At 51.6% G+C, this 25,875-nt stretch overlaps 1 protein-coding gene across 1 annotated transcript in view; it reads left to right on the top strand.

The window, feature by feature from the left end:
- The window catches only part of Morn1 (MORN repeat containing 1), a 60,311-nt gene extending 36,167 nt beyond the window's left edge, over positions 1-24,144 (top strand). The window contains 4 exon segments of the mRNA XM_052715173.1: positions 5,144-5,277; positions 5,361-5,440; positions 20,958-21,001; positions 23,825-24,144. Coding sequence (XP_052571133.1) covers positions 5,144-5,277; positions 5,361-5,440; positions 20,958-21,001; positions 23,825-23,973 — 407 coding nt within the window. The 3' untranslated portion in view covers positions 23,974-24,144.
- The last annotated feature ends 1,731 nt before the right edge of the window (positions 24,145-25,875 follow it).

Below are 25,875 nucleotides of genomic sequence, written 5' to 3'. Positions count from 1 at the left end.
GCCTCAGAGCTGCACATGATTGACTCACTTCTGCTGGCCTATGGAAGGCTAACAGAGGATCTGAGAGCTGGAGGGCTGCATGCTGGGGAGACCTATGCAGACTGCTGCCCCTTAGCTGTAGGGTGGAACCTCTGTCAGCTTAGTCCTAGCCACAGCAAGGCCAAAAGAACAAGAGCATCCCTAGATGAACAGGGCAGACATATGGACAGTGGTGCAGAAACCTTCACCTGGACTCCTGGGCAGTTTTCAAAGCCCGGGCTGCCTGCCTGGCCCTTGGCAGCATGGAGACCTACCTTGGGCGTCCTTTTGATGGGAACTCTACTGCTGACTTACCCAGGCACTGCGCTGCTCCTTGGCTAATGGAGTGCACACTGGAGACTAATGCACTGTATCTGGTCACCTCCAGGCTAGTCCATTCTATCCCCTCAGGGCTAGTAACATTTGATTTTTTGAATTCACTTAAACAAAGAAAATATTTTAGCCTACAGCTTGTGCTCCTCCTGGCGAGTCCTGGGCCCAGGGCGGCTGTTTCACGGTAAGGCAAGTCCTCTCAGTTTGTTTATTCCTGTAGTTTCTCTGCCTTCTGCCTCGGTGTCCTACACAGGTGATTAGGGAGTCTAATTGGTTTGCCTGTAAAAAGATAATTAATTCATATTTCCTTCACAAAGAGGTCAGGCTGTCCGTTCTGATCCCTAGCAGAGCCTCCCATCTCCAGAGCCTCCTTTCCTGAGGTGGCCCAGCAACCTTTATCTTGCTGATAAAGCCATAATTGCCATCAGCACTGACATAGGCTTTAGGGTTGGTTCCCAGAGATTAAGAGTCCTGTTCCTGGGCCTCTTGGTTGGGGGAGGTAGCAAATGTAGCTACTAGGGCAGGAGAGCCTCCAAAAAAATGCACCAAGAATAACCACAGAGCACTTGGTAGCTACCATGGACACTACCTGCTGCAAAGTCCCTGCCCTAGAACTGGTGAAGGTGGGAACACCCCACCACCACCGCCACCACCACTACCACCACCACCACCACCGTCAGGGGTGGTTCCCTCCTACAGAGATGGTGTGGGGTAATGTATAGTGTTAGAATGCCTCTCCCCTTCAAGCATTGGAAGTGACCCCAGGCTGGCAGTGGCTGGAAGACACACTTCTGTTGACAGCACTGCTCCCTATCTGATAGTAGCTCTGTGGCTTATCTCTCCCAGGCAGTAAGATCTTAAGCCTTTAGGAGGCTCTTGCAGTCTTTAGCCTTATCTCTCTTATGGTTTGGCCTAATAGGACCCAGTTTGCAGACAGGGTGGGCACAGTGAGAAGAGTGCCCCAGGGTGAACTGAGCAGGAGGTCAGATGCACCACAGCCATTGGGATTCATGGCAGCAGGGGCAACACTGGTCATGACCTCTCCAGGTGCCATCCATAGCAGTAGGTGTAGGACGACAGGGTGACAAGGAAAGGGAACAAATAGCTCTTGGGGCATAAGAGGCAGCTGGTGAGAGATTCTAGGGTTGTCTGAAGAATGAATAGCAGCAGGGTGCAGAGGGGAAGGGCTGTGAGTGTAGAGCAGGGGAGGGGCAGAGCTGAGAATATGAGACAGAGACTGTAATCCATTCTATGGCCTCTGCCTAGAGGTCTCACTTGTGCCCCACAAGGCAGACAAAACCCTTGGAAGTTCAGGGCAACCGTCACAGGGTCTCATCAATGCGCTGTCACAGGGTCTCATCAATGCGCTGAACCAGTTTTATGCTCAGGTGAGGGCAGATTGGTGACATCTGGGACCATCAGAGACATCCCACTGCAGACGGTAGTGGGCTGGACTCAAGGATGGGGCTACAGACCTGCCCCGGGAGTAGAATAATGAGAGGAGTAGGAATAACTTGTTGGAGAAAGGATATCTGTCTGTAAGGGGGAGGAGGCGGATTGCATTGGGGGCCCAAGTGCCTGGGGCTGTAGTATGTGGATATCCCGGGGACAGCATGTGGGTGTAGCAGGAAGCTGTGCATCTGTGCTTGAGTCAGGAGTTGGGGCTCCTCTGGATGAACGTGACACTAAGCTACCCCTGTGAGAAGTGAGAGGGGGTATGAGCAGAAGAACAGAGGCCAGCTTATACCAGGGGTGCCAGCAGTGGGACCTGGCATGGTGTGGGCATGAGCAGTAGCCAGTGATGATGGGGTAGAAGAGCTGACAGTTACCCTGAAGCCGTGGTATAGAGGGTACTAACTGTTTACTCATGAAACCCGGATCTTCATCTGCTGTGGAGAAGCCATGGACAGAAGTATATCTGTTCCTGGATGGTAGTACTGTGAGTCAACTTCACCTCATGATTCTAGTAAAAGCAGCCAGCAGGGCCTCCTCCAGCTGGCGAGCCTTCCGAGTGACCCCTTTCCTCTAGGGAAGCCACATGCTTGTGGGTGCCTCTAGCCCATTCCCTGGCCATGAGTCTCCCTTCCCTAAGAGCTCTGAGCAGATACACACAGGGTTAGTATAGGAGAGGCAACTGATGACCTTGTGTGAGAGGCAACTGATGACCTTGTGTGGCCTGTCTGGACACCATCCCTGCAGAGCACAGGCCTGCTGAATGGAGCAGTCGGTTAGGCCATGGGAAACAAGAGGCAACGGTGAGAAGTGAAGATTTCTCTTACTTGAAATGACAAGGGTTGTGGTCAGCCAGACAGCCTCATTCTTGGGATGGGGGAAGGTCTGCCACATATACAGATGGCCTCAAGTGTCAGTCCTGTGTGGACGGAGGAACCAGGCTTCCAAGTTCCCAGTATTCCATGCCATTTTTCCCATGAAGCAGCATGGTTAGCATCAGCATTGTGAATGTCATATGTTGTCATTGTGGCTCCCATTTACCTTGTGTGAATGTCCATTTTTCAGCAACCACTGGTAGCAGTGACAGCCTTTATTACATGAGTTCACCAGATATGACCACTGATGAATGGCATCAAGCAGATGCTCCATAGATGCCAGCTGTGGTGATTTTTGGAGAAGTCCTTTAACAGTGTGGCCAGAACCTCCCAGCCTGAGGGAGGCAGACACTCATAGCCTTGGTCTAGATAGTTTTATTTGCTCATCAGAAATTCTTGCTGGGTCTTTTACCTACTTCACTTCCTAGAATTGGTACGTGGCAAGTCGTGGTCTAAAGTAATGCTATGGTGCGGGCCTAGAGTTGTCAGTGTTCCCAGTTAGGGGCATCCAGCAGTCACCCTGCCTGGGCACAAGCCTCTGAGGTACGAAGACAGAGCTGGCATCTTAATGCCAAAAGTTGTTCTTAAAGGAGGTGGCAGAGCTGATGCCCATGGTCCACACGGCCCATCAGTGTGCAGAGAGCTGAAAACCATGTTATCAGCATTGCTGTTCCCAGTCATTGCCCAGGACATCAGCGGTGCAGGGCACAGAGCTGCGGGAAGGACATTGGCTAAGGAATGTCCTTGCATAAGAAAAAGGTTTTTATTAATGCACCATAAGACAAAATTAATACACCTCTGAGAGAAATAATTCTCCCACCTGTAATTTGGAGATATTTCAGAGGCCCAGCTGCTGCAAACTTGGACTCTGGGGAAGGGACATTAATGCCTCTGGCCCCAGGACCCTGTCTAGCACACAGATGAAAGACACTCCTCCACTCACCCCAGTCCCATCAAGGGAGCCAACCCCAAGAGCTGAGCATGGGGCGGGGGTCCCACCTGAAGGTCCCTGAAGAGACATTGTCCTGGGACATCTCACCACCCCTAAAGATGCTAATCCAGACTGTACCCCCTCTTTCAGGACCCCACCTAAGTACTGCCCTCTGTTCTACCCAGCCTTTGTCTTCCAGCCTTTGCTGTTACTCTTTTGTGAAACGCCCAACCACCTCTTCAGCTCATAATCTGAGGCTGCTGCTCTAGTCAGAGCCTCCCCCTTTAGAACTCCCTAGTCCTCTGGCTTTCAAGGGGCTTATGTCTCTTTCCCAATAAGGGACCCTCAGGTCAAGGGCCATTGGGAGGACCCTGGAGCTTGGTCCTACAGGAAAGTGGGCTGTGGTGTGCACATGTATTTGGGAAGGACCAGGAGCCCTGAACCAACCTAGCGCTGGAACTTACCATTTGGGCTAAGCCGCTAACTGTAAGAGAGACAGAAGGTTCCAGGTTTGCAGCTCCACCTGTGAGTGGAGTAGAGGCAGAGGAAGATGCCCAATCCCCCCCACACACTCCCCCCCACACACCTTGGGATCCTGAAAGAGGAAGGAGAAGGAGCCAGTATGGGCAAGGGTCTATGGGGGCCCATCCTCTGAGCCTCTTGGGGCTCAGGCAGGAGCTAATGGTTACAAGAAGTTCCTACTGTGGTTGGGGCCTGATGGGTAAAGTTTCCCATCTTGCACTGTGCTGAAAAGAGGCCGAAGTGTGGTCTTTGTGGCTTGGGTCTGGAGAGCCAAGTGCCTCTGCTGGTCTGGCTTAAGAACTAGCCCTCCTGGTCATCAGGCAGGGCCTGCTGATTCTGTGTAAACCCCAGACAAGCCCAAGTCCATGTTACACACTGCCTATACTGGACACACAACCCTGCCCACAGTGCTGTGTCCACACTGCCTACTCTACACTCCTCTCTGTCCATACTGCCCGTTCCACACTTGTCCCATCCATGCCACTTGGTCTACTTGGTTGCCTTGTCTACACTGCTATGTCCATGTTGTTCTGTGCACATTGCCTGGCCCGTACTCCGCCATCCACACTCCCTAGTGGACAATATCCTGTCCATACTGTCCTGTCTACACTGTCCATATCACATACTATCACAGTGCTCTGCCCATACTATCCTATCCATACTAACCTGTCTACTCTGACCTGCTCACACTGGCTGCTCACACTGGCTGCCCACACTGGCTGCTCACACTGGCTGCTCACACTGCCTGGTCTGTACGCCTCTGTTTGCAGTGTTGTGCCCATGCTGCCCCACCAGCATATCCACTGCTATATCCATACTCTTTCTCTGTATTTCCCTGTCTGTATTCCTCTCTCTTGGACTGGCTCAGAAGAATACCCAGGACAAAAGTTCATTCCCAGCCAGGCTCCACCTCTTGCCTCTTGCCCACTCACCTGGTGACAGGAAAACGCTCCCTTTGCTCAGGGTTCACAGGGCCTTTCTTTGCTTTATTTTTCTGGGCAAACCCGCTCAGCAAGGAGATATGAATCCTGTTGTCCTGCAGTCTGTCAGCGAGTGGAACAAGGCTGTGCCGAGTTTGTGGACATCTTCCTCGGACCTCCTCCACCTGGGATGCAGCCCTTTCTGTTCCTACCCAGCATGCTTGAGGTAAGCCCTGAGGCCATCAGGGACTTTTCCTTACCACCACCATGCCCCTCTGAACCTCTTCTCTCCTTCTGCTTGACCCCTAGAAGAGCGGCAATAGACCCGAAGGTGGCCAGAATCCCCCAGAGGTGGTACTCACTGTCCAGGAGCCTCCAAAAGGCACCAGGTAAAAAGTGCGCTCAGTGGGGTCTGCTGCAGCAAAGGCCTGGCCTTTGTCACACACATGCCTTAGCTGCCTCTAGGCCCTGCCACTCAGAGGGCACCATGGTGAGGGGTCTGTGAAGTGATGGCCAGAAAGAGTTGTAGGGCGTCTAGGGAGGCAACTCGCTTGCTCAGAGCCTGTCTTGCTAGAGAATGAGCCACTGAGCACAGCATCTGTGTCTCTGTGGTTGATGACCACTGCTTACCCAGTAAGACCCAAGGTGAGCAGTCTGCCTGATTCTGCTCTCTTACTGTAAACCCTGCACCCCAACACCAGGTGGAGCCCCAGGAGGCCTGGTAGCAGTGGTAGCCCAACACTATGGGCCCCTCAGAGGTAGATGGCAATCAAAAATGGATACACCTGAGAAGTTCCACGTTGGGTAGGGATAACTGGTGAGAGTAGGGCACTCAGAATGGACATGTTTTCTCAACATTCCGTGCCAGGTTGTGCCATGGGCACACTCAGTCAAGTGCTGTAACTAGCCCCATTTCACAGGAGAGGAAACTGAGGCATGGGGATTTGCCATTCAGCAATGGCTCTCCTAAATCAAGTCTGGATTTCTGTCTTACAAATCAGAAGGCTGCTTGTCACAGTGGGAGGTAATGAGACAGCATGTCTGCTGACTCAGGAGGATGTGGCAGCCAGTTCTGTCCCCACCCTTTAGCAGCTATGAGACAAGGAGACATGGTAGGTACCTTGCAGAGCAACCAGCACCCACATGCCAGGTGCTCAGCTAGTGGAACATGTCGGGTGTGGGCCTTCACTGGACCTAATCGGATCAGGAAGTCCTGGCAATTCTTGAGAGACTGGCAAGCAGGGCAGGCAGAGGACAGGGAAGCATGTGGACAGGGGAGCATTACCCCTGAGATGGCCAGGAGAGAGCGTAAGGGACAGGTGAAGTGTGCCTATACATGACCAGCCAGATCTCTTCGCATTTGTAGCCTTGGCAGTCTTCTGCCCCATGCAGAAGGCAGGAGCTCAGGAGTGTTCTGAGGGCACTGCTTCAGTGTAAGGCTCACATGAAATGCCCAGAGCAGACTGACCCAACAGTGAGGCTACCAGAGAAGAGATGTGGTAGAAATGGAAGGAGAGCCTGTGGCCTACCAGAGCTGAGGCTGCCTGCTGGCACTCCTGCAGTGGGGTTGTTCACGGTGACACGGTGGGTGCAGGATGAGCCAGGAACGCTGGGGGCTGGTGAAGTGTTGACGAACTGACAAGTCACTGATGCCCTCAAAGGCGGCACTAGGACAGAGCCTCTTACAGCAGGAGATGTGTCCCGGGCCGCTCTGAGTCAAGGCCTGTGAATCGATGAGGAAGCATGTTTGCACAAGAGCCAAAGCTGACTTAAAAATATAACCAAGGTCTGGCTGGTGTGGAGCACCCATCTGCCCAGTGTTTCCTCCCAGAGAGGATATGAGAGCCCACAGTCGAACACCAGGGCCACTCAGGCTGATTACCTCAAGGCCCAGGATGCTCTGTCTGGCCTCATGGAGAACCTCTGCCAAGGGTGTCATGGACACCTTTCTCCCTTCAACCAAAGGCTTTTGCTGCCTCCTCCAGAAAAGAAGGAAGATCCATTCTCTCACCCACTGCCCACTAAGAAACTCCAAGGTTGTCTGCAATTAAGTGACCACAGAATAGGATTCCTGGACCCCGACAGGCAGCTGAATCAGTGTGCAAACTCAAAATGACCCACACCTCCAGTGTCTGCTTGTACCCTGCTTTGCCTACTTTCTGTATTTCTTCCAGCACCACAGTTCTGGGCTACAGGTAGTCATCAGACTCCAAACTTACTACTGAGATTAAGGTCATTCTCCTGGGAACTTTGCCTCTGAGCAGCTGCTCTCCTGTTTCCAGAATATGGAAACATCAGAGAGAGCTTTAAAATTTTTTGTTTGTTTTTGAAATAGGATCTAATGTAGCCCAGGCTGGCCTTGAACTTGTTATGTTGCTGAGAGTGCCCTTGAACTCTGATCCTCCTGCCTCCCATTGCTGAGTGCTGGATTGCAGGCCTATGCTGCCACACCTGGTTTATGTAGGGCTGCGAATGGAACCCAGTGTTTTATGCATAATAGGCAAGCATTCTACCAACTGAGCTGCATCCTGGAGAGGCATTGTGGTTAGGACAGCTGTCACAGGCAGAGAAGCTCCCCATCTCCCTCAGCACCATGTTTTCGGGGCCATGATGTCTTGTCTTTTCTGGCCTGGCTATCCTCACCATGCAAATGCTGTATTGGAAGCTTACCTCAAGACATTGTCTAGGGCTTCTCAGTTCTGTCCCATGAAGACCTCCTAATCTCTCTAAGAGTTTTAACTACTTCGCTAGGAAAGAATGTGGGAGCCATGGGCAGGGTCTATCCACACTATGTCTTCAGCATCTCTGGCAATCAAAGGGTTCTGCCATCCTCCTGCAGTTTGGATACCAGATCCTTAAGTCCCTTGACCAAAAGAGCCTACCTTCCAGGACTCTAGGGCAGTGTCCTTTCCAGCAGCCTTGCCTGGCTCTGTAAACCAGGCATGTAACAGCCCAGTAGCATCCTGGGGGTATACTTCTGTCCTGGGCCCCTTACCTGGGCAGAGCTCGGATATGAGAGGCTCATGCCCACAAGCCCTGATAAGTAGGAGGGGAAGAATAAGGAGCCACTCTGGATTAGGAACCTGGCTATGGAACCTTTGTTGAGGTGTGGAAGGAGGTGGGACTCTTGTGATCTGAGCTTGGAGTTATCAAGACTCAAACCTTGCCAATAAAGACCAGATCTGGAGTGCTTCCCTCCCCTGCGCCCCAGCACTCAGAGACCTCCAATTCAGGTGCTCTTCAGGCCTCTGTCGCTTTGGCACCGTATCACCGCTGACCTCACGGAATGTGGATCATACAATAGACAACTCAGACCTTTCATGGGGCCGCAACCCCATCTGGTTCTGCCTGTTGGCCTACTACTGCCCAATTATCAGGAAACCTTGAGGATCTATGACCCAACATTTCTGCCAGGATGTTCTTACCACTCCTAACCTAACACAGCCACTGAGTCACAACTGTCCTGAGCAAACCTCTGGTCTGGCTTTCCTAGGGGGGCCCAAAAGGATCTAGTTATGATCATTTGGGTTCCCTAATTTCACATTTTTTTTCTGTTTAATGTGCATTGGTGTTTTGCCTGTATATATGTCTGTGTGAGGGTGTCAGATTCCCTGGAGGTGGGTACTGGGAATTGAAGCCAGGTCCTCTGGAAGAGCAGCCAGTTCTCTTAACCACTGAGTCATCTCTCCAGCCCCCAAGGGTCCCCCTACTTTCTATAGTTAGTCTATAGAGAAGTAGGCCTGCAGGCCACATCCCCTACCCCTGCCTAACCCAGCTAGGCTGGCTGCCACACCTGGGTCATAGTTCTTAATCTTCCTTCTTTCCTGGCAAAGACTGGGCTCTGCAGCCAAGATGCCAAGGGAATAATTTCAGTCAGCCAAGGTAAGCACATAAGATGACTACAACTTTCGGACCTTGCCACCACTGCATGGCACCTCAACCTGCCAGGCATGAAGGGACAAACAGGACATAAAACAAAGGATTACTGATTCTTGCCAAAACAAGTGTGGTTATGGCTTTATCAAAAGGCATCTTCAGAGGCCAGGACAATATGGCACCATCCCTGAAGTGGCCTTCGCAATTCGAAAAAGGTACAGTGCCCTTTTCTTCGAAGGCAGCTGAACAGGCAGTGGGCCGATGGCCTCTGATGTGCAATGGAACAGCAGCTGAAACAGTTATTCTTGAAGAGTAACTAAGCTCACGCCTCTCAATAGTAGACTGGCATTTGATGGAGGGATATGGAGAAGAATGGGATGCTGAGATGAAGCCATATATACACAGCCATGAAGAATGGACAGCTGAGTTGGAAAACCATCAGCAATTTCCAGAATTTGAAATCCTGAATCATGACATGACACTGGTGGAATTCAGGTGTTTCTGGTACATGGACTACTCTCACTCAATGTGAGGTTGAACTGTTGACCTTGTGTACATCCTGCTTCACAAATGAGTCTGTCGGATATGCTGGGCCTATAGGCTGAAGATGATGCCCCAGCACTTCGGAGAAACCTCAGGTGACTGTCCAGACAGCTGTCTGTTTCTGTCAACTCACAAATTTTTTGGAGGTTGCTTATGTGCACTTCCTGTTTTTATTTTTGATAGCTAATATTATTTCCTTCTTGGGTCTCTGAGGGAGTTGAAGATTAGTTAGTTATAGTTGAAGGTTAGTTAGTTATACTTGAAGATTAATTAGGATACATTTTGGACTTACCAAAATAGGATAGATAATGAAATTATTTTCTCTGAATTTGTCAAATACAAATGGACTAGACATTGTTTAGGTATTTATTACTTGTATATATTGTATATAGTTATTGTCCTTTTGTATATAGTTTTTCTTATATTAGTTATAAGCTTTTTCTTTTTTTTTTTTTTTTTTTGCAATGAAGAGAAGCCACTCATACTTGCTGGAAAACGCTGGCTGAACTGGAACCACTTTCAGCCCCCTAGGAACCCTTCTACCCCTCAGCATAGAAACCTGGATCTCATTTAATTAGGCTCAAGTGAGGCTACCCAACCTTCTTGACCTCTGTGGCCAAGGCCTACCCTGTAGCCAAGCCAGCTGGTAAGGTCCAGCGGTGGCTTGTGTATTGGTCAATGCTAGGTAGAAGTTACAGTGGGATGGTGGACCGTAGCCTCTGGGTGTTTAGACATAGGTAGCTCAAGATCAAGGGTTGTGGGAGGAGAAACTGAGAAGTTCAGGTAGTTGCCATCTCACCAAGAGTGACCAAAATGTGAGACAAGAGCAGGCAGCTTCCTGCCAATGGTATCCAGGAGTTAACAGTCAAGGGTGAGCCCAGCACATGCTGCAGTGCATCCTTGAGGACACCTCTGTCCTCAATCTACAGTGTCTTAGTCAGGGTTACTATTACTCTGATGAAACACCATGACCAAAAAGCAAGTTGGGGAGGGAAGGGTTTATTTGGCTTGCACTTCCATATCACTGTTCATCATCAAAGGAAGTCAGGACAGGAACTTCGAGGCAGGAGCTGATGCAGAGGCCATAGAAAGGTGCTGCTTACTGGCTTGCTCCCTATGGCTTGCTCAGCCTGCTTTCTTATAGAACCCACAATGGGCTGGGCCCTCCCCCATCAATCACTAATTAAGAAAATGTCCACTGGGCAATGGTGGTGCACGCCTTTATTCCCAGCACTGGGGGCGGGGGTGAGGGGGGGCGGTGGCAGAGGCAGGTGGATCTCTGTGAGTTTGAGGCTACCCTGGTCTACAGAGTGAGTTCCAGGACGGACAGAGTTACACAGAGAAACCCTGTCTTGAAAAACCAAAAGAAAAAAGAAAACGCCCTACAGCTGGATTTTTTGGAGGTGTTTTCTCAAAAGAGGGTTCCCACCTTCCAGATAACTCTAGCTTGTGTCAAGTTGACATAAAACTATCCAGTATACACAGGACCCATACCCTTATCCCTGTGGCCTGCAGAAAATAGTCTGGGCTTCTAGGTTCTGGGGCAAGACTGACCCTGGCCGCCAGCTGGTGATTCTTGAAACCTGAGACAATCTCATTGATTAGGTTTGCCTGAGTCAGAGTCAGCATCACCAGTCACTACTGTCATCTGTAGGCTTCAGACAAAAGGACTGAGTAAGGAAGAAGCTCCTCCACCTCTGCAAAGATTGAGAGTGACATGCCATCCTGTAATTTCACAACAGAGCAGGGGAACATGGGGTCTAATTTACATAGGAGTACAGCACTTGGAGAGCCTGTTTGCCTCTTAGAACTCGCAGGCATCATTCTGGAACTTCTCATTTGACTACAAAAATGTCCCTTTGTGCTGCCTGAAAACAGGTGCTTTGGTAGGGAAGGGAGCCATAAGATCTCAGCAGCACCAAGCTCTGCATGAGCAAGGTCCTGTGGGCCCAGCTGGTGCCTGCCTCACTCCTCTGCCCTCCAGCAGACCCTGGGCCTGTGGGAAGCTCACCAGGCCTGATCACTTATGTGCATGGTGGTAAAGGAAGAGAGCGACTGTATCCAGGGCCCTGTACAGGGCCCTGTAGGCAAGTTCAGAGTCCAGTCCTTGAGTGCATGGAGCTCTTGACCTCCATACTCCAATGATGCTGCTAGTAATACTGATGAGGTTGGGGCCTAGGCCAGAAGGGCTGAATGACGGAGAGGTGTGTCCTAGGTAGGGTTCTTGGGCTGTAGGAAAGGAATCCCTCTTATTCTGTAAGTAGGTTTTTCATGTTCTCAGAGTCTGATCTCTCTCTGAATACATGGCTACTCAAAGCCAGACCAAGACTATTCCAAGGAAGGAAACAATCATGGATGGGTGCACCCCAGCAGCAGAGAGAGGCAGGCAGTATAGGTAACAGTCCTGCAGGCTCCTCCTGCCAGCTTTCCTGGGATTGAACATGTTTCTGCCAGGGCCCCTTGCTGCATTCCTGCAGAGACATTCCAAGCATGTTATGGAATTCCACTACATGACAAAGGGCCCTGTCAGTCCCTGCACGATGTGAAATCGTGTCAGCTGCAAAAGATGAACTTGATTTAATAAGTGTGGCTGTGAATTTGTCCCGCCACACATGAACATTCCATACAATAAGAGACTGGCTCTAGTTACGTTTCCCCCAGAAACCCTAATGGCTTTGAGATGGAAAAAATACAATTGCCTGAAACTCAATCAGTGAGGATGCTGAGACACATCCAATCACTCAGTAATGTATGTGGGAAGTTCTGGCAGATGACCTTGGGCCTGATTGCACATTGGTGTCTCTCACCCACTCACCCAATGCCTGACACATGCTGGGGACCGTCAGAGCCTCTCCTCCCTCCTCAGTTCTGAGAAAAACAGTTTTAATTAAGACTTCCATGATTAGTCATTTAATCAGTCATTAGGCCAACACAGATGGAGTCAATTAATTTTTTTATATACTTGAAAAGATAGTTGATGTTTGGCAGCTTGTACAACCTTCTGAGCTGGCTGTAGGTGGCCATTGTGCCCTTAACACTGGACTTTTGTCCCCCTGAAGGAAGTACCAAACACTCATCATGGTAGGGAGATGCTAGCTTCCTAGGCTCCCTCCTGCCTTGAACCTGGGGCTTCAAGATGATGCCGTAGGCAAGGCTGCCTCACAAGAACAACCCTGTGAGTAGCCTCTACCGTAGCCCACTAGTGTACCAAGACATTTTGGGCAAGAACCCAGTCAACCACCAGCTTGAAACCTGATGGTGCAGGGTAGCACTGAGCCCTGCACTGTGGCAAACAGAAGAAGGTCTAACCAGTGAGACAACCATGCAGCCAGCAGAGAGACGTCACACTCCAGGCCTGTAGCCTGTAGACTCACAGCTTAGAGCACAGTTCTCTCACCCACCCAATGTGTATGAGACCCAGGGGAGGAGGCCGCCCGGCCGTGGGGTGCGGATGCAGCACAGGGAGGTGGTTTCATAGCTCCTCACTGCCCCACTTCAGTCCCACCTTGCTGGACCCCCAGCCTCTTGATGCCATCCATAATGATGCATGCCTGGTTCATTCTGGTGCTTATTCTGAACGTACTTTTGGGCACCTCGTCCCCTTCCCTCTGCTTCCCTTACAAGCCATACTGGGAGAATCCTGGAGAAAGAGTTTCTTTGCATAGACCTGGCTGTCTGTCCCGGAATTCACTCTAAACTAGGCTGGCCTTGAACTCAAATGATTTTAAATGGTCTCTGATAGACCCAGAGACTGACAAGATGTGGTTGTGACACCACAGGCACAGTCCGGCCCCATCCCCAGCTCTTTTGCAGCTCATCTGTGCCATTCTAGGGGCTGAGCTCTCTTCTGACTGCAAGACAGATGCTGAGTGGCATGTGCAGAGCGATGGGCTTCCCATTATCTCTGGGTTGAGGCCCCCATAGTATAGCTGCAGGAAACATGGAAGGGCCCCAGGTCTACCCCAGGGAGGAAGATGAGCACTCCAGAGATGAGGGACTGGGCAGCCTGGAGGATGGTTAGACCCTTGTGTAGGCACTGGAATGAAAGGACATGAAAAAGTAGGAGTTCTGTTATGGGATCCTGAGGCCCATTATGGACCTGTGTCACCTCACCTGCGTACCTGAGCAATGAGTACAGAGAGCCCTTCTGAGAAAGCCAGGAGTAATGAAGGGGTTCCTGGGCTCTTCCTTTCTTTAGGAAGTTTATTTTTTAAATGTGTGTCTGTCTGTCTGTCTGTCTGTCTGTCTGTCTGTCTGTCTGTCTATGCATATGAACATATGTGAGGTTGCTGGTATAGTTCAGAAGAGGGTGTCACATCCTCTGGAACTAGAGTTATAGGCAGGTGTGAGGCACCTGATGTGGATGTTGGGAACCAAATTCTGGCCCCATGAAAGAGCAGCAAGCGCTCCTAACTGGTAAGCCATCTTTCCAGCTTCCTCTAAAAAGTTTTAAGGACCGAAAAATGAGCCCTGTCTTGTCTAAGCAGGAGTAACAAACTGAAACAGGTGTGAGGGCTGGGAGGGAGCAGCTGGCCCTCGGATGTGCCTGCATCCTGGAGCCCTAATCTCCCACACCCAGCAGGCTGTTTCCCGCCTGCCAGTGCTGGGATAATGACCCATGGCAGAATGGGACACAGGACAGCAGCCTTAACCCTTCCTTCACATGGGACCCTTCCCCAGCTGAACAGGCACCCCTACCAAACAAAGTGGAACAGAGCACTGGAAGGTGAAGTCATCAAACCCCTGTTCTGTGGCCTGAGAAACAGCCTATCCATGGCTGCCCAGAAGCCTGGCTGAGCCTCTGTTTGGGGCCTCATGGGAGTGGCATATGGCAATGTGACCCCAGAGCCAACCAAGCCTATTTGCTGAGGTTCCTGCTCTGGCCTGTGTCCAGGAGAAGGGATCACAGGACTGGAATCAGCACCCTGGCAGTGGGAACACAAATGTCACTGGCCAAGCACTCAGGCCCTTATTCCTCTCCTTGGAGACTCAGAAAGTGACAGCATCACACACACACACACACACACACACACACACACACACACACACACACACACACACACTTGGCTGCTGGTTCTAATTTTGGAACTTTGAGTTGGAGTCCCAGGGGTTACAGAAGCCCTGGGGGCTCATGCTAAGGGTGGCCTGGCCGGGCTCTTTGGAGAGCTGCCCTGGAGTGGCAGTTTTTCCCAGTTTGTGTCTTGGTTGGCTCTTGACTCAGAAGCTCTTTAAACCAGCATGGTCTGTTAGTGCAGGGCCTTGGCTGCATTCAACCCCTAAGAATCCTAGGACAGAGGCATCTACTCAGGCTCTTGACCTTGACCCGGAGGTTCATATAGGTTCTTCGGAGACCTTGGAACCTGTACCTTGCACCCCTGCTTTCCTCTGGCCTGGAATCAAGAGCACCCCAGGCTCCTGGGCTCAGGCCCTCCTTCAGATCCCCTGACGAGGCCAGACTAGGAACAAGGATGATGGTGGGTATCTGTTTCATAAGCTGGACCACCAGAGGCAAAAAGGGCAAGTCAAGACCCACTTTAGCACTCCAGATCTCCTTCAGGGCTTGCAAAAACTGATCTGTAGCCACAGAGGGCCAAGCCCATGCAGCGGTGGGTAGAAAGTCATGCTATCTGAACTTCTATGACCTGCACTGTGTGTTCTGCTGTTCTGCTCCTTTGTGAGATCTTCATACAAGCCCACCACACAAGCCTGTGACTCCTTAGTGAGCCACAGAGCCCCACAATGCCCTTCACAAATACACTGACTGATGCTAAGTTCAAGGATAGTGCAGGTAGCAGGAGTGTGTCCCTGCAGATCCAGCAGTAGCTAGGATTGAGAGCCCATGTGAGGCCCCACTGAGTCTCAGGCTGCTGGAACAGGTGTCAGGAGTATGGAGGAGGCTCTGCTGTGTGTCTAGTCAGCCTGGGACCAGCCTCCTGTCATGCCTCAGGCCCCTTCCAGCAGTTTTTTCAAAACTGACAGCCTCCATGTGCCTCTGACACCTTTGCTCTTCAACAGAGCCCACATGGTCTTGAGAGGAAAGACAGAGGCCTCCTGCCCAGAGGAATACTTACTAGTAACCCTGCTCCGTAGACACCCCTGGATCTGTGACCTGTACCTTGTAACAGGCTCAGAAGCTGAGCCTCTCTGGCTGAGAGTAGAATTCTGGGCAAGCATGAGCATGCCCATTGAATGGCCTCTGGAGAGCTCTGATGTTCTCCTTTTTGCTGAGAAACACTTGCCTTCAGTCTTGCATCCTTGGACCATGCCAGGTGATTGGGAGCAGTTTCCAAGCCTGGACTTCACTGAGAGCTGGCACACATTCCATCTGCTGGACTCTCAGAAGGTAAATTGGTATAAGCTGGGCTCCCTCATCTGGTGTTGGTCTGTAGTTGTGGGAACAGAATCTGCTTCCAGCCCAGACAATATGTGGGGTGGGACTTGTTCCCTCAAAAATAAAGAAGAAGCCGGGCGGTGGTGGCGCACGCCTTTAATCCAGCACTCGGGAGGCAGAGCCAGGCGGATCTCTGTGAGTTCGAGGCCAGCCTGGACTACCAAGTGAGTTCCAGGAAAGGCGCAAAGCTACACAGAGAAACCCTGTCTCGAAAAACCAAAAAAAAAAATAAATAAATAAAGAAGAAGCAGTTAAAAACCAGAGAAAGATATGAGAGCCACTGAAAGTCAAGGGAGGGTAGGGAACCCAAAGGGGGAAAACAATCACAGTGAGCCTCCAGGATGCAGTGCTGGGAAGGGAGCCCCAGCAAGTCTGTGAGTCTCCTGAGGGGAGGAGATGGAGCTGGGAGCCTGGGAAAAGGTAAAGAGTGAGCCCCATAGCTGGGTAAGGTGGCACACACCTTTAACCCCAGCTAAAGAGAGGCAGAGGCAGGCAGATCTCTGAGTTTGAGGCCAGCCTGGTCTACAGAGAGTTCCAGGACAGTCAAGGCTACACAGAGAACTCCTGTTGTGAAAAACTAAAAAGAAAAAGTGAGCCTCCGAGTCAGTCAGTTGAGCCAAGGTCAGTATGTCCAGACGAAGACAGAGTCACTGGTATGCAAGATGGAGACACCTAGCTGGAGACCTCGAAATACACAGGGTACTGGCAGGGTTCTCTTAGTAGTTCAGAATAATTAACCTGAATTTAAGCCACACCCAAGAAGCCCTGAAAACAAAACCCAGATGGAAGGCACCATCTCTAAGCAAGTAGCCATCAAAACATTTCAATGGACACAACATAAAGACCTCAACAGGGCACAATTCAGTGTCTGGAGTCTGATGAAAGATTGGGAAGGGCTGAGGGTACAGCTCAGCAAGGAGTATTAGCACTCTGGAGGCCCTATGCTCTACCACCACACTACTCAATAAGTCAGCAATCAAACAAAGGATACAGGGAAATACAGCCCAAAATGAGGAAAAAGTTCAGCTGGGCAGTGGTGTTGAACGTGGTTAATACCAGCGTTTGGGAGGCAGAGGCAGGTGGGTCTCTGTGTTCAAGACCAGCCTGGTCTATAGCTCGAATTCCAAGACAACCAGGGCTACACAGAGAAACTTGTCTTGGAAAAGGGAGTGGGGTGGAGAGAGGGACAGGGAGAGAGAGAAGAAAATTCAAATTCAATCAAAACCAAAGAAATGAGATGGGAGAGAGGAGAGCCACTGACAAGAGCATGAGGACAGCTGCAACTGGACTCAGTGGTCGCTAGGAAAGCGTAAGGGACATGCAGAGTCCTGGGCGGCTCTAAGAAGTCAGGTCAAACGTGCAGGGACCAGCGGGGCTCAGTTCCGTCAAGAACGTGGACCCAGTATGTGTAAGGACCTGGGTGGCACACATCTGCAAAATAGTCCAGAAGTTGGCAGGGATGAAACCAACCCATCCAAAGTGAAAACCTTCCTAAGGAGTGGAGGAACCTTGAAAAAGAGAAGTGGTGCCCACCCTGGAGATGGCCTTCAGATCATCCCAAGAGTTGAGAGAGATGAGATAAGCAGAGTACACAGGGAGCTAGACCCTAAAAGGGGAGAGAGCAAGTGGGAACAGGAAATAATGGCCAAGCTTGTGTTGTGTTGAGCTTTTAAAAAAATTTATATTATTATTACTACTACTATTATTATTGTATATGTGTGATAGGAGTGTGAATGTGGGCACATGCCACGGCATGAGTGTGGAGGTCAGAGGACAAGTTTTAGAAGTCAGTTCTCTTTCCATCATGGGATCCAAGGGCTGTCAGTCAGGCTCGTGCAGCAAATGCTTTCACCCACAACCAGCCTCGCTGATTTTTAGACAGGGCTTCAGGTTGCCCAGGCTGGCTTTGAACTCCTAATTCTCATGCCTTCACCTTCCAAATGCTGGGATTCAAACGTTCGTGGGGGAGGGGGGGCGGAGAATGAGGGTGGATTTTGATTTTTCTGGACATGGTTTCTCTGTGTGTATTTCTGGCTGTCCTGAAACTTACTCAGTAGACCAGGCTGGCCTCAAACTCATGAGATCTGCCTGCCTCTGCCTCCCAAGTGCTGGGATTAAAGGTGTGTGCCACCACCACCTGGCTAAACTTTTAAAATTTTTGATGGAAGCCGGGCGGTGGTGGCACACACCTTTAATCCCAGCACTTGGGAGGCAGAAGCAGGCGGATCTCTGTGAGTTTGAGGCCAGCCTGGGCTAGAGAGTGAGTTCCCGGAAAGGCGCAAAGCTGCACAGAGAAACCCTGTCTCGAATAACAACAAAACAAAACAAAAAGATGGAAATAAGAATTCACACCAGGAGTCTTAATCCTAAAACCATGAAGAAGCCAGGCATGATGGAGCATTCCTGATATCCCAGCATTCAGTATTCCAGGCCAACTTGGGCTGCATGACCTTAGTTCTTTCTTTTCTTTTTTTCTTTTTCCTTTTTCTTTTCTTCTTCTTTTTTTTTTTTTTTTTTTTAGATTTATTTTACTATGTATACAGCATGTATGCCTGCAGGCCAGAAGAGGGCACCAGATCTCATTACAGATGGTTGTGAGCCATCATGTGGTTGCTGGGAATTGAACTCAGGACCTCTGGAAGAACACCCAGTACTCTTAACCTCTGAGCCATCTCTCCAGCCCATGGCCTCATTTCAAAACAGAGATTTGGAAGTGTAGCTCAGTTGGTAGCATACTTGCCTAGCATGCACACAGTCCTGGGTTCAGTGCTTGGCACCCCACAAACTGAGCTGGTGTACACATACAATCCCAGCACTCTGGAGGTGGAGGCTGGAGGATGAGTTCAAAACCATCCTGGGCTATATCACCAGTTCAAAGCTAGCCCACGATACATGAGACCCTGTCTCAAAAAAGTGAAAGAAAAACTGAAAAAACTCTTAGAGGAGGTCATGAAGAATGGAGGGGCTTCCAGGTTTACTCAGGATGCCAGCCCAGCTTAGGGCCCCTCCCTGCCCAGGGTTGGCAACACTGTCTCCTCAGCTGGTCTGAGTCTCCTGCTGAGCCCACCCTGTGCATACTGTTCTTACCGAACCCATGACTTTGGGGCCAGTGGGAACCTTTCCCTCACACAGCTACCAAGTACCATAGAGTGGCCCACTTCTCTCAGACCATTTCTCAGGTCTCCTTGAGACCTGGCCTCAGGCCTGACCAACACATGTCTTCTTTCACTGCCCAGTTAACCACCAGCTCTGACGCCAGCTCCTGCCTGGCCGTGTCTGGCCTCCTCAAAGCCCCGGGGCTCTCTAAAAACTCTTGGAACTCTCAGGGTTCCTGTAACCCCCTTTATTGCTCTTAAAGCTGGCAGCCTGACAGACTCTAGTTATTCCTGCTGCTAAATTATTTATCTCTTCCCCTTTAAGGTACTCCTGGGGCCCAGCCTAGGCCGTTTTCCCTACTTAAAATGAAGTCATTTTAAAATCTTTTGTCTTTAATTTTTTATCACCCAAACCAGGCATGTGGTCTTTAAGTTTGTCAAGGGATCAGAATCTGCTGGTCACTTAAGCCCCACCTGGACAGGGACCCTCCACACCGTCCCAAGATCGGCATTGGCTGTTCTCCACCTTGGGCTACTAGTGACAGAAAATCAGCTGCCCCAGATTGGAGGGCCAGGGCCAGGGAGGAGGCCCCAGCGGCTGGAGTTGTGAGGCTCCTCCCCGTCCGTCCATAGGGACCCATCATTCAGCATGCAGCCCAGCTTAACACATCTGGGATTGAGGCCAGGTGTCTACATGGGGCCAGCATCCTCACCCTCCCATCAGGAAAGAGAAGAGGCTGAAAACCCAAGTCATTCAGAGACCCAAACCCAGGATGTGCCAGAGGGCCCCATTTTGCCACGTGTACTGACCACATTCAGCAGGGCCTTGCCAGGTCCTCCTCAGATGACCCACCCGGGCAGCTGGTCCTTCTTCGGGGTGTGTCTCAAAAGCTGGACCAGCCCTCATTGGCTGTTTTCAGAGCCTGAGGGTGTGGGCCCTGGGCCCCATGTAGGACTTGGGCTTAAGTCTGAGCATGTGAGAGACAGGGGCAGTACCTACATTGGGAACCCCTCAGGTTTCTCATGGATCCTGTGGGCAGCAGTGAAGGTCTCCATCTCAGGCACAGGAGCCAGAGCAGAGCCTCTGGATAAGGGGTTCCAGAATGGGACCTTTTTCTACCTTTGTCCTTTTTCTCCCACTCTGGAGTCTCCCAGGTGATACTGGCCTTTGCTTTTTGAGGGATCACATGGGTACCTCAGCCCCGTCACATCTCTTTTAGTGTGTATGTAGACCAGTGCACAACCTTGGATGCCATCCTCAGGAACACTGTCCACCTCCTTTGAGACAAGATCTCTCATTGGCCTGGAGCTCACCAATTAGGCTAGACTGGATGGCCAGCAAACTCCAGGGGTCCTCCTGCCTCCACCTCCCCAGTGCTGGGGTTACAAACACATGCCACCATATCTGACGTTTTTACTAGGGATTGAACTTGGGGTCCTTGTGCTTACAAAGCAATAGCTTTACTGACTGAGCCATCTCCCCAGCCCCTTGAGTCACTTCTTTCTGAAAGATGGATGTATTCCTTGGCAACCTCCAAGCAGGTCCAGACCTCAGCTGTTCTTAGACCAGCTCCTAACTCCTCCCTATGTGCTAGGCTGGGTATGAGAACCTCTCGCATCCCAAAAGCTATACCTTGGTTCTGAGGAGGCAAGACTGTCCAGGGTCATGGAGTGGTTGTTACACACCTGCCCAGCAGTTCTGGGATTATGAAGCATCAGACAGAGCTCTATCGGTGGGGCCTGGAGGGCAGAGAGCCAGGAATGGGCTGCTTGAGAGAGCTCTCAAAGAGTAGACGCCACAACCAGAGCCTAGGGATGTGAGCATACAGCCTTGGAAGACAGAGGGGAGCCTTAGAGAAGACAGGACGCATGGGGGCCACCAGGCTCTGCTGTCCTGGGGCCCAGCATCTGCCCCAGAAGTGCTGGCCTTGGTTTGGGTGAAATTGACACCCAAAGAGGACTGGGCAGAATACTCAGGGGTTCCTCCTCTTCTCCCCACAGGCCTGATGGGACCACAGTAGAGCCATCGACATCTGCATATCTAGGTAGGCATTTTGGTGTGGACCACAAAGAAGCCCATCACTGTCCTGACAAAGGCAGAGGCAAACAGTGTCTGGGGGGATAGATGCTGCTTCCTGCCGATACAGGCCTGGGGGGGGGGGGGGCGGGGAAGGCAGATGCCCAGGTATCCTAGAGGTGGATGGAGGTGTGTGGACTGTGAGTAGAGGAAAAATCACAAGCGACTTCCAGGCCTTATGAACAGGGGCCAAGGCTGTGAGGCAGCCAGGAAGATTCACAGGTAAGAAGAATGTTCCAGAAAGGAAGGAGCTGAGTAGGGTAGGGACCTTGGGTAACTAAGTGTGGTAGGGGTGGGAGGTGTGGGTCCTCCTCACCATTTCAGAAGAGCAGGTGCCAAGGTAGTGCCTGAACTGGCAAAGGACCAGACCACAATGAGGCCATCAGCAGCTGGACCTGAAGGGTATGGGGACCACAAAGTGGCCATGAGTCTCAGACTCTCAGACCCTCATGTGCCCTAGCACAGAATCCCTGCCTGTTGGTCTACCTGACACCCCCTTTAGACAGTAAGAGGAATCTTTGGGCTCTAGGGTGTCAGCCAGCAGAGCCCTAGGCTTGGGAAAAGGGTCATTGGTCCAGGGCTTATTCAGAGCTGTGGTAGTCCTAGGGCCTGGGCAGTGCTAAAGCTGGGCCTGGCCGGGGCCTTTGACCAAAAGCCCCTCTTGTAAAGTTGCTCTCGGCTTTGGAGAAGCAGTCAAGCCTGGGCCCTCCTCTCTATGCCAGAGAACCAGAGAAGCCAAAGCCTTTACTTCCTCAGAACACAGGACCGAAATTATTTCTCTAGACAGTTCCATCCCCTAAAAGTGCCCAAGCTCTGGGCAGCTGGCATGGGTGCTCATCTGCCTGGCCCAAAAACTTAACCCTTGTTCCAGCATCTCTGGGATCCTGATGGGAGGCCAGTAGGCTGCATGATCCAGACCCATCTCACATAGGGTCATGGGAAGCCTAAGAAATCAGCCACTCACAGCTCTGGCCCAGCACTCAGGAAGTAGAGGCAGATCTCCGTGAGTTTGAGGTCTACAGAGCAAGTTCCAAGACAGCCAGAAATACAGAGAAACCCTGTCTTCAAAAAAAAACAAAAAAAAACAACCCTCGAATGGGGGGGTGGGGGGGGGGAGGGGGGAGTGGATTGAGCATCTTCACTCAAATCCACTGCTGAGCCTGTAGGTTGGCCCTGGGGGAAGCTTCCACCACACATACCTCTGGACAGTGAGAAGAATCTTTTAGCTCCAAGGCCTCTGCCAGCAGAACTCTAGGCCTGATTTATAGTTGTGTGGTAGCTCCAGGGACTGAGGGCTCCACACTGGGTAAGGCCAGGTGACAGCCAAGCCCCTCAGCAAGAGCTGGCCTGAGGGACAGTAGGCTCCAGGCCCACAACTGAACAATTTGGTGTCAGGGCCAGGCCTTCAGTGCACACACCAGCCAGCACTTCTCATGCCAGTCTTTTTTGCATCTGATGGGGACAGGCCCCAGGAACAGGGTCAGATCAGGCCTGTGGCCTGGTTCTGCGGCCATGGCCGTGAGCTCACACTGGCTCCCCAGGCCAGCACCCTTGGCCAAGCCTGGTGCAGCTGCATGTTCCTGGGACCGCCTAGAGATGGGCTGCTTGGGAACACTGTGGCGTCGCTATGCAGGGCTTTTCTTCCAGCTGCCAGAGACGCTGGCCTGTTGCCTGTTCTTTACTGGTGGAATATGCGTCCCCCTCCCCAAGTATCCCAGCCCCAGCTCATGGGCCTCCCAGAGCCAGTTTCTCTGAAGAAACTGACCCAAGGCCAAGCACACTCCTCCAGCCCCCAGGCTCTCTCATCCTGTCCAGGAAGGCATAACCCTCAGCTTAGCCAGAATGGAGGGTAACCGCTTGCTCAGTGGCTGGAATGTCACTCGGCTGGGCTCTGCTGCGCTTGGTGGTGGGAGCCTGCTCCAGCCCAGTTTCAGCTGCGGCCACATTCCTGGTGTGAGCCTGGGCCAGCCAAGGAGCTTTTTCCACACTCTGGTGCCAGCCCCAGCGGGCTCAGGGGAGGGAGAGAGGGCCGTTTCTATGGCAACTTTCCTTTTTGTTATTTCTTATTTTCTTTTTTATGGTTTCTTCAACTTTGAAGCTCTCCAGACAGTTTACAGACTGTGGAAAGGAAAAGTGCTTTCTCTCCCCCAGCCCCCAGGCTTTCCCTCCCCCAGCCCCCAGGCTTTCTCTCCCCCAGCCCCCCAGGCTTTCCCTCCCCCAGCCCCCTAGGCTTTCTCTCCCCCAGCCCCCAGGCTTTCCCACCCCCAGGCTTTCCCTCCCCCATTCCCCCAGGCTTTCCCTCCCCTAATCCCCCAGGCTTTCCCTCCCCCAGCCCCCCTGGGCCTCAGGACCCCACCAAGCACCTTAAACCTTCAGAGTCCCCGCTATTTCTTAAACATTTAGAGAACATGAATGTATTTTCTACAAAAACAGTGTAGACAAGTATTTACAAAAAGACTCAACCACGTGGCCTAATTAGCAGTTGGGAGCAGGGGTCTCTGTGGCTTGACCCTGAGGGCTGTCCACACATCTGTTCTCTCCAACACCACCACTTACTTCAATCTCCAGGATGCCTGGGTCTGAAAAGCTGGTTTCTCTGCCCCAAACACATGTCTTTACCTTGCTGACCAAACACCCAGCCTCAGGATGGCAGTCTGGCCCAGGGTCCTAATGTAGGAGCCTGAGAAAACAGTGGCAGGAAGAAACGACAGGCTGAGATACCCAAGGGATGGTAAGGAGCCTGGGCTATAGTGGCCATACTAGCCTGAGATATCCCTCCCTATCCTCACAGGGGAGTATGTGGTCATGGTCTGTGATGTGACTACTCCTCCATTCCTGGGCCATAGGCTGCCCACCACCTTCAAACACTTGCGAGTCTTGGCAAAGAGGGACAGCCAGTGGCCCCATGTCCCTGAAGATCACCCAGAAGCTCTAAGCTAGAAACCACTCCTTTCCTGTGGACATAAAGGAGCCAGTAACACCCTCAAGGGAAGGCCACCCTCCCTTGAATGGAGGTTCATGCTGCCTCCCCCAGGGACCACAGCCTGGGAGTTGGGAGCTGGCTCACATGAGCCCCACAGCTACTGACTTCAATAAAACTCTCCATACCAACTTTGAGTAGCACGTTCATGGGGCCCCTTCCAGCAGGCCCTGGGCCTTAGTCCTGAGCTGAGTTGGAGTTCTGTGGGACACAGGAAGGGACTCAGTGCCCCTGTGCCCTTTGAGAACCCTCATATCTGCCCTACCCACACTATTCCCAGGCCCATGGAGGTCTGCATTAGATTTCTGTGAAGGCAGAGACTGGGGGCAACTATGTCACTCAGCATGGCCAACCTCAGGTCAGATTCCCACGGCATTGCAAAGTGAAGAGGCTTTCTTGCCTAGTCCTCTCCAGCATTGGAAAGATAGGGTAGTTGGAGAGAATCTCACAATTGCTACTAAGGGGCACACTGACTGCTGAGGAGGCCAAGAGCAGCTGGCCATTAGCCCACACAGAAGGCGTCCCTGGGAGGGCTTACTCCATTACAGAAACCCCTACTTCCTGGCTTCAGAACTGTGGCTGTCAACCTTTAGCTGGCTGGGCCTACTGGTCCATATGTGGGCCCAGCTGGGCAATGCAGGACATGGCACTGCCTCATCCTGGCCCATCCCCTCCTGGGTTACCCTAGTCACTTGCCAGCACAGCCTACCCTCTTACCTGGCCAACTGCTCCCTCTTTCCTGAAGAAATTAAGCCACAGGAAGGGGCATCAGAGCTCAGCGTCTGCCCTGATGACACATGCCAAGTCTGCCCTCAGTACACTAGCAATGTCCTCAGGAATAGCGCTGCATGTTGCCCAGGGACTTCCCCACTGGACACTTGGGGCAGATTACTGCTCCACAGGCCCCCATGCCCTCTTTGCCCTGCCCCTGTGGCACTGCAGCCCGTCTAGAGAGACACTGTGCCTCTAAAGCCCTGGAACATGAGACACTAAGCCAGTGACTCTCCAGGAAATCATAGGAGCAAGACAGGTGACTACCCTCTCTGTTTTCCCAAAGCCCCGGTCAAGGTCAGTGGCCTAGGTTTGGATGCAGTGATGGACCTCAGAGCTGAACCCACAGTTCTCAGCCCTGCTGTCCACCATGCAGAGCCTGAGACTGAGGTGAGCCTGGGTTTCTGACACCAGTGACCCAAAGGTGCCTCAGTTCACAAGCACCTTTCACCAGGTCATAGGAGGTCTTTGGACCCACTCTCTGCCTATCTCTCAAACTACTTCTGAGCATCACTTCCTGAGTCTGCCCTTCAGACACAGACACAGTACAATATTCTGTAGCTCCTTTCTCCTCCTCAAGATGAAACCACATTTCTGTCAAAAGAAAAACAAAGAAAATGATGTTTCAATTTAGGAAGGAAAATCGCTGGGAATGAACAGCAGCAGCTGCCGTTTTCCAGCCCATCGTCAGGCATCCTTTGGTATTTAATTCTCCAAAAGCATGCTCAGCTTTTAAAGTCACAAAACCCTCGTCAGGAAACTTGTAGTCACTACTCTGTGTGGGATACGGCAGGCAGGTCTTGCGCCACAGTGGCTTTTCTGCAGACATCAGGCCTGTCCCGTCAAGGGAGGCCAGGTGGGGCCGCTTTCCATCACAGACCCTCTGCAAACAGACAGCTCCAGCCTACCCACCTACACAGTTGTCAGCAAACCTGCCAGATGATCAGGGTCTAGTGGTCCAGGCAAGACCCCTACCTCCCCTGCCCTAGCTTCCTGATGGGGCCTTTGAGGATCTGAGAGGTCACACTGACTGCTTATCCTTGTCTCAGGACATCAGGGGTAGCCATGGTACCCAGACAGACACTGCCTCT

The sequence above is a fragment of the Peromyscus californicus genome, unplaced genomic scaffold, assembly GCF_007827085.1.
Source record: "Peromyscus californicus insignis strain IS unplaced genomic scaffold, ASM782708v3 Scaffold_5__1_contigs__length_169319896, whole genome shotgun sequence".
NCBI classification, from domain to species: Eukaryota; Metazoa; Chordata; class Mammalia; order Rodentia; family Cricetidae; genus Peromyscus; species Peromyscus californicus.
This window is presented reverse-complemented; position numbering and strand designations above follow the sequence as displayed.